Here is a 9380-nt window from a genome sequence, read left to right on the forward strand (position 1 = left end):
GTATTCAATAGCCAAGAGTGATAGCATAGATTTAGACCATTCCAACCCTCATGTGACTCTCTATTTGCTAGAGTTACTGTCAACTACCAAGACTTTCAACTCTGCCCCTCCCAGATGTTTCCCATACATTTTTTTCTATATGATCATGTCACCTGGGTGTTACAAATTTTTCTATATGAACCCCCAAACATTATTTTAACACTCCCATCCTTTCTTTACTATGGAGCTTATATGCTCACCATCTCTACCATCTGGGATCCTTCTCTACAAAGGTTTCTAGCTTGCATAGTGTGGAACTGTTTCAAACACATCAGGCCATTTCATATTCTTTGTTCTTCCCTTGGGGCTTAAGTTGCTCTCCTTCCTCTCTTGACTAATTTGCTAAATCTCTTTGTCGCCTGCTGTTCAAAGTTTTCCCACCCTGTCCCATTGGCTTTAGCACACTCCAAGCAATGTTCCACTAGAACATCGCATACTGAGCTGTTATTTAATGCCAGATGTTTATCTCCTCTGTGAATTATCTTACCAAATTTTCTACCTAGAACCAGTGTACTTATTAGACTGTGTGCAGAAAGTGCTAACGGAAAACATGTATGACAGGAGAAATGTCTCTCTTTAATATGCATAAATACTAGTAACAATTAGTACCACTTAGCTATGACTTTAAAGTATCATTTAGGTTTGTGTAGGTTCCTTGGTATTCATGGGATTTGATCCCAGAACCTACAAGAATACCAAAATACTAGGATACCTAGACATACACACATACATACATACATACATACATACATACATACATACATATAAAGGAGACTCTAGAATTCTATATTTAGCTAAGAGGAAGACTTGGGATCGTGGTTCAAGTCTTGGTGTGTGCATGGAAACATGCTAAATGAAACTGAATGGGAACCAGTAATGTTTAATATTTATGCATCAGAATTCTATGGTGGGTTCACAAGGAGAATGGCATTTCTAGCTCTCAGGAATAAGTCCTAACCATTAGGAAAAGGGTTTAACAACAGTCTCTTCCTTCAATCTTATTGTATATGATAGGTACATACATACACACATACTTACATGTAATTTGCATATAATTGGGCACATCCTTTTGTATACTTTGTTATCTCTAACTTACATCTAAGTCTCAATGCAAGGCCTGCAGGCCACACCACTTCACTTACTAGGATTTAGTGTAGTACTTGCTGCGTATTCAATTCAAGATTTTACTCTCTGGAATTTTCTGGAATTGTTCTTTAAGAAGTCTTTCCATTGTGCAGTTGGTTGCATGTATCCATGCACAGCTAAGGGACACAGAGCACCTGCTGCATAGAAGTGTGTTGGGGAGCTTCTGTGGGCTGTCCGAGAAGGTCTGGCTGAACAGGTAGTACTAAGGGTGATGTGAATGGTGTCATAATCCTCGCAGGAGGCTAGGATTCCCAAATAGCTCCTGGGATGTGTGAGCATGGAGAAGTACTCTCTTGGGCAATTCCACCAACAAACTCGACTTTTATCTCTTTAAGAGAAGTTAGGTTTTGTCTTTGCCAGCAGCAGCAAGATTACCCAAGACACACAAAGCTATGAAGTTTCTCTCCAGCCCATGTCTTTGTGGTTGACTTTGGTCCTACTGACTTCTTAATAATCCCCATATCTGTAAAAAGCAAGAAGCACTGATTTTAATCGGCTATATCATCCCAATCCAGGGATATCCAGATTTTTAAAAAACTTTATTTTTATTTTTAAAAAATTTCAGCTAGGGTAAAAAAAAAAAAAAAAAAAAAAAAAAAAAAAAAAGCACAGACAATAGTTTTATACAAACCAGTGTGAAAGTCCTGGGTATGTTCTTGCGGCTTCAGAACCACAGGGTGACAGACACTGCTGCTAACTTCTGCTTTGTTTAAGCTGCATTTCTTTGCTTATTAAAATCTGCCCCTACTCTGCCTTCCTCTAAAAGGAGAGCCTCAGCCATCCCAAACCTTCTATAATCAGCAAGAACATCCTGAGACTGTCGGAGTAACCTACATGGATCAGGTGCGGTTGAGTTTGAGAAGGCAAACACTGCAGCCGGTACCATGTCATGTATTGACTTTCTGTTGAGAGTGGATCGCTGTTTCATGCAGGGAAACATAGCATCTACGCCGTGATGATGTTTAGAGGAACAAACATGGGGCTTGGGACCAGAAAGCCTGTACTCTTAACCTTTCACTGATATTTACACATCTTGCCAACTCACAAAGTCCCCCTGATGCTTTCACTTCTTCATTTATAAAATAGACATAGAATGTTCTTGCAAGATCACTCTTATTTTGTGAGGATGAGGTCTTACTATGCTGCCTAGCTTGATGTCCAACTTCTTGGCTCCAACACACAATCTTCCTGCTTCAGCCTCTGACTTACTGATAGTACAGGCACACAGGATCATGACATTTTGCCTGGTTTTGGCAGGATGGTTTTAGGGGGAAAAAAAACGAAAAAAGAAACAAAACATGCAAACATAGTTATCAGAAAAATTAATCTGGGTAAACACTTTACCAAATTGTTCCATGTGATCTAAGAGGAACATTTTCAAAACCAATATTAACAAACACACAATGATAATTATTTTGAAATAGGCCTCTAAATTTTATTTGTTGGGAAATACTCTTAGGAAAACTTTTCACAATCTTTTTTTTTTTCTACTCTAGTCCGTCTTCCCTCTTCCTCCGTGTTTCCAAACCCTTCTACTTGCTGAATCCCTCCCTAACTCATAAAACACCTTAAGCAACATTCTCTGGATTATGGACTGTTTTACTTTTTCTCTTACTCATCCTCACCAAGAAGAGCAATATAGACTATGTACTCATACTTGTTACTGTTTTTCATTGCTACAAGCAAACAACTAAAAGGCTATGTGAGGAAGGTTTTCCTTAGCTCCTGGGTTGAAGGGTACAGCCCATCATGAAGAGGAGCGAATGACAGCAGGACTGAGAGGTGACTGTCACACTGTCAACCATCCTGAGCAGAGAAATGAACATTGGTGCTCAGTTTCCTTTCTCATGTCCCACTTCTTATTCAACCTGGGATCTTGGCATACAGGATGGTTCCAGGCACATTCTGGAAGGGTCTTTCTTTGTTAAACCCTCCCAGAAGTTCTACCAATGACACAAGAGAAATGTGCCTGCTCAGTGACAGACAGTCAAGTTGACAATAACAATTAGTCATCATAGTATTCAGGTCCCTCCCATTTGCCCAGATCATATTTTATTTACCATTGTTTTCTGCAGTTGCTTACATCGGGAAAGCCTATGGACTGAGCACCCAGAGATAAAATCTTCCCAGCTTAGGGGATGTGGGGAGAAGAACAGGAAAAGGCAGCCTTCCTCCTCTGAAGAAATGTGGAAGGCTAGGAGGTTTCAGTTACCACAGTCTCATTACTCTGACATTTGTAGAGCTACACCAAAACCCAGTAACACATCTGAGTGAGAAGTTCATTTAATCCTCCCAGGGCATCTCAAGTCAAAGTCTGAGTGAGTCTGTTCTGTTCTGAGTCAGGTCCATCACTGTCAGGGAAGCAGCTCCCAGGTGCGTTCTAGTCTCATCAGCATCCTGTCTAGGGAGCCTGTATACCTCAGTCCACAGAGCAGGTGTTCTCCCAAAAGCTGCTTCAGCATCTGCTGCCTACACAATGACAAATCCCTTCCTGTAAGGAACAGGTTGTTGTTGTTGTTGTTTTGTTTTTTTTGCAGATGTGTCTGCAGTTTTATAGCAAGATCTATATCCCCAAGCCTAAGAAAAATGTTATGCTCTGTTAATGCAGAACAAACAAAAGAAAATGCACAACCAATAACCAAAATACACAAACACAACCCAAAAACCTTCCCATTCTGCTCCCGCCATTGCAATCTAGGCTTCTAAATTGAAGCCAGAACTTCCTTTCTGCAAATACACTTGAGATTTTTCCTCATGAATGGATGTGAAAGGACATCTTATTTCCCATGTATATATTGCATGTACATGTCTGTGGGCATGTGTACAAGTATGTGTTCATGTGAACCCATCTGTATGAAGGCCAGAGGTGAATGTCAGGTGTCTCCCTTTGCCACCTTGCCTTTTGAAACAGAGTCTCCCACTGAACATAGGCTGACCGGCTCTACAGCTATATAATATGCGACCCTTTCTTTGTGATTGGTTTCTTTCATTTCACATAAAGTTCTCAAAGCCCGTTCATGTTGAAGTAGGCCTCAGCATTTTATTTCTTTCCCTTAAAAAGAAAAAGCAAATCATTTTAACAGCTTGAGGTTCAGAGCAAGACCAAAAGGAAAGTACAGAGACTTCTCATGCCCTCTCACATAATAGCCTCCCTGGTATGCCCCAAGGAAGTGGTACATTTGTTATGATTCCAGTTCCTTGTTCTCATCCTTTAGGTTATCATTTCATGTGGCTAATTTTCAATTATGTTTTTTAGTTACCTCCTTTGCTACCACCCCTTGAACCACTGATCATTTAGAAGGGTAGTGCCATACAGTCAACTGGTAGATTTTCAAGCTATGCTAACTGTCAGGCTTTACTGTGAGTGCAAAAGGAATCATATGCATGTTTTAAGAATTGTGCTGTTTTAAAATGTAGGGAGAGGCAGTTGGCATATTGAAGGGTATCTGGGGCTTCCTGTTAGAGGAAGTACATAGGAATCTGTTTTGCATCAGGCAAGTTTCTTTTTCACTCAGCACAAGCTCGTTGTACAAAACAATAGGTTTCACTGTGACAGTTTCACACGTGCCATGATGGTTGGCCTTTTCAGTCCTCTGGGAAGAGACTCTCAATAAGAAATTGATTACCGTGGGTTGCCTGGTGGAGGCTTGTCTTAATGAAGTTAACTGACATGGGAAGACCCAGCCCACTTTGGGCAGCACCATTCCCTAGGCAGGGGGCCCTGAACTGTATGAGAAGAGAACCTGAGCACAGCAAAAGCAAATAAGCAAGTGAACATGTATACGTTCATGCTTTGCCCTCTTCTTGACTGTGGATGTGATGTGACCAGGTGTTTGGAATTCTTATCTGGACTCCCCAAACTGCTGCCTCTAACCTGGAACTGTAAGCCAAATAAACTCCTCCCATAGTTGCTTTTTGAAAGGATATTTTAGCACAGCAGCAGACACGAAAATAGAACACATGTGTATTGTGTACCTTGAACAGATTCATTCCCTTTTTAAATCCCCCTGATCTCCTTTTACATTTATGACTTTTTTCCCTTTCTCTACATTTAACTTATGAGAGCAAACATTTAATATTTGTCTTTCTGAGTCTGGTTTATTTATGTCACTTCATATAATATCCAGTTCCATCCATTTCCCTGCTAAGGCCAAACTGTCGTTCCTCCTGAGCACCTGGGAAGTCCTTTACCAGAAATGTAGTTATTTGTAGCCCCCTCGCCCCCACACACACTGAAGAACAATCCGGTCCTCCTCTATTGGAGATGATTGTCCTTTTAAACCAAGTGTGCAGCTTTGGAATGGAAAGATCACTCCCACATCTTCATTCTTTCCTTATGGCTGACTAATTTTCCATGCTGTCTCTATACACACACCACATTTTCTTTCTATATCCTTTGGTAGGCACCTAGGCTAGTACAGTAATTTGGCTATTGTAAATAGTATCACCTTTCAAAGGCTTGGCCTCCATACCTGTGAAATGAGTAACAGGATTTCGATCCTAAGGATTCCTGTCAAGATCAAAGCAATTGTTGTGGAAAGTACCTCTGGGCACTTAAAGAGAACACTAGAATTGTGGGTGAAACCATTCCCCAGCTTCTTGACACCTTTCATTCATTTCAAGTAGAATAAACACTCCTATGAAGCTCACCCTGAGTCCCTCAAGAAGGTGAAGTTTGAGGAGTAGGGGATGGGTGTGGGCAGGCTTCCTGGAGGGGAACACACCTAGATTTCAGGAGTGGTCCTGACAGGCTCTGCACATGTCAATTCCTTTTCCTGGTATCCTTCTGAGTGTATTCACTACCTCTTATCTATTCTCTCCCTCTGATCTGCTCTTCTGCCAAGTCCTTTTAGCTTTACAAAGGTATAGCAAAAGGGGCCGATTCAAGTCTACTCTTTCCTTGGAAATTTCTTGCGTTTAAAAAATAGAAAACAAAATGGATGATATAAAAAGATCTCTCCAGAAGAATTCCCCCTGGAGAAACTCCAATCTCTTCTCTACAGGACAGATGTGTTAATAATCTGTCTTTACAGGGCGTAAATGGTGAAGAAATAAATGAAAGGAAGGACGCAGAAATGAATGGAGGCTGAATAAACGACATGCGGCCAAGATTAGAAGGCAGAGATAGATTCTTGCTCGCTGCCACTTCCGGCACAGCTGCTTTTAAGATCTTGGGCCATCTCCTACACACCGTTGTTTCTTCCTCTCTGGTGCAGCGCACACGCTCAAAGCTTTAATGCAGAGCACCGCCCTCCCAGCGCCCCTCCCCCTTAGGCTAACCACGCCCCCTCAGCCCTGAGGTTCCGCCCCATCTACCCAGCTTCCAAGGAAATGAATGGCAGCGGAGCCGTGCGCCGCTCCGGACACTGATTGGCCACTGGGCGCGGTGACGCGCAGGTGGCTGTGGGCGCACGCAGCGGGAGCAGCGGGCAGGGGCGGGGCCGGGCTCCGGGGCGGGGCGCAGGCACCGGGGGCGGAGGAGCCGTGGAGGCGGGAGGCGGGAGGCGCCGGGGCCGTTTAAGCGGCCTCCCTCCCGCCCCCAGGCGCCTGCTCTGGCCCGGGCCCTGTGCTGACCGACCCCCGGCGTGGCCCACTCCGGCCCTGCCCAGTTGCGTGGCTCCCGCCTGGCACGCCGGCGGCCTCGGGAGCAGCTCAAGCCCATGAGGCCGGCGCGCCCTGCCGCCGGTGCAGAAGAGACGGAGCTCCCGGCCCCCGCGGTGGAGCGGAGGATCAATGCGGTTCAGGAATCGATTCCAGCGGTGAGAGCTTCTGCGGGGCGCGTGCACTGCCCCAGGGATCACGATCCCTGACAAGGACCGGCTCCCGGGAAGGCTCCCAGTCCTGCGGATCCCCTTCCTCCGGGCAGCTTGGGATCTGTGCCCTGGGACTCCGCGTCTGCTTTGCCTCCTCCATCCGCTTGCAAACCCAGCTTGGCTCTTGCGACCCCCATCCAGACACGGCTGCTGCTAGCTCCTAGGAGACTACTCCAACCTCAGAGCCCCCTCCCCGCGACTCCACTCAGGGCCTCCACCCTTGTACAAACCCCAACGTAAGGTCCCCTGGGGCTGCTACAGCACCCCGTGGAGATATTTGTCTTACAGGGGTGTAGGGGATCTGGCCTGAGCCATTTGGGGTGTTTTATCAGTGACTGGCCCCAGAGACAGGGAAACTGAGGCACGCTTCCCTGGGTCCACCTTTGCCTGATGTATCCGGGGCGGGGGGCTCTCGTTCTAAGAACCCAATGGTGTGCTATTTGGTTTTTTTTTTTTTTTTTTTTTTTGAGGGAGGGGCAGGGGCAAGTTAGCATTCAGGTGGAAAGACTTGCCTTTGAGAAACCTGGTTTTAGGAAATGGGGAGAAAGAACGGAGGAGGCGCCACCGGAAGGCGGGTTGTCTGCTCCACACTGAAGAGGTAGTAGGGTCGCCCGACCGGAGGGACGTAGTGGCTCTTCTCTCCAGGTGGATACTTGCCTGAAGGAATGATGAAGGCTGCCGACCTATTGCTCCCAAAGAAAGCTCTGGGCTTTAATGTTTCTAAGTGGGTGAAAGTTCACCCATCGGGTTTCTGGTAACTCTCCATCCTTTGTCTGAGGCTGGCAGCCATACCCATTCCCAGCCCTTCGCCACCAACAGGCTAGCTTAGTGTGAAGAAATGCTTGAAATCCTCTGAGCAGGCTATTGAGTTTGAAGTGGTCTTTCTTTTTATTTTAAAATGTAAACACACCATTTAGTTGTCCTTTCCCTTCCTTTCCGTCATTCACTCATTAACGCTTATCTCATTTCTCCCAGTCTCAAAGGCTAAGATACAACATACACAGGATGAGGGTGGTCATTGCTCTCAGTAGGGGATGAGGTCGGCTTGACGATACGGATTGCTTTGTGAATATTGCTTATTAATTACTTGGTGGCTGAAAGTCTGGCAATATCCTGGGACAAGAACTATGTCTCTTTGTCAAAGGCAGGAAGGAGCCTTGGTCGTTCTTGTTTAGAACCTCGGTGGATTTAAGAGAGACTGTGACATGTGTGAACCTTATGCCCGGTGCCTGTGGGTGGGTTGTTTGATTCTTTCCTTTGCATGTCTGTGAGCTTCCTGCTTTCAGAGAACAGTAGCTATAGTCTGCAAAATTACCCCTTCCCTATTTGGCGAAGAGCTTGGGTTTCTGTCTATCCTTTTGAATTCTATAAAAAGAAGGAAAATGTCTGTTTTTGTTTGTTGTACCAACATTCAGGCAGCTCTAAAATGGAAAAATAAAAACCACTTCAACTGATTGAGCAATCTTTTTTGATGGACAGAATTCACTTTCATCCTATTTTGGAGTCTTACCCATTCAAAAATTAGAATACACAGGGATTGTCTTTCAGTATCACAGAATGTAATTTTTGAGTAGGTATATATTACTGTGCTCTGCAAATGTTAGTTGTGTCTTTCTTGGTGATCCCTGGGTCTCCGTTGATTTTGATTGATGTAATCCCTTCATTACCTCTTTCTCTATTATAGCCTAGTTTGGGAGGCTATTTATAAGCATCAATTTGAACTTGAAAATAAGCCTGCAAATACAAAACTCAGAAAAGTCCTGAGTTTTATGATTCACACATTAAAATGTTGAAAATAGCCTTCCGCACCTTTTTGCATTCATGAAACATTTTGGTGTGAATTGAGGGTAGTTAGTTACCTGCGGGCAGATAATATGGGGGGCACACACTGTCTCTGAACTAATATGTTCTTTTCCTTGATAGATATGCTGGTACTCGGCTGAGGAACATTTCATTAGGCGATTTCATTAGACGACGGCTTATAGCTCTGCGTAATAAAAGAACACCTTGCAAATCCACTCAAAGTGGAACCTCTGTGGTTACTGTGGCTTTGGATCATCTTTCAGACTTCTGCCATTTATATGAGAAAGTCTGTAAGGGAACAACTAAAGCCACACACACAAAAAAACAAAAACAAACAAACAAAACAAAAAAAACAAAAACCCAAAAAACAAAAACAAAAACAAAACCTTAGGATGTGAAAAAAATTCCTCTGGGCTGCAGCATATTTTCAACCTTGCTTTATCTCTCTCAGTCTGAAGACACTACGCACTTGCCTGCCCGCGCGCGCGCGCGCGCACACACACACACACACACACACACACACACACACACACACACACACACTTTCCTTTTACTAACCTCTGTGAGAGGTGATGATAA

At 44.2% G+C, this 9380-nt stretch overlaps 1 protein-coding gene across 1 annotated transcript in view; it reads left to right on the plus strand.

Annotated features, from left to right (window-relative positions):
* Positions 1-6647: 6647 nt before the first annotated feature.
* Positions 6648-9380, plus strand: part of Mmd (monocyte to macrophage differentiation associated) — a 29400-nt gene continuing 26667 nt past the window's right edge. The window contains exon 1 of the mRNA XM_031351273.1: positions 6648-6944. Within this exon, the coding sequence (XP_031207133.1) occupies positions 6919-6944 (26 nt within the window). The 5' untranslated portion in view covers positions 6648-6918. The remainder of the gene's footprint in view (positions 6945-9380) is intronic.

This window comes from Mastomys coucha, unplaced genomic scaffold, assembly GCF_008632895.1.
Source record: "Mastomys coucha isolate ucsf_1 unplaced genomic scaffold, UCSF_Mcou_1 pScaffold5, whole genome shotgun sequence".
NCBI lineage: Eukaryota > Metazoa > Chordata > Mammalia > Rodentia > Muridae > Mastomys > Mastomys coucha.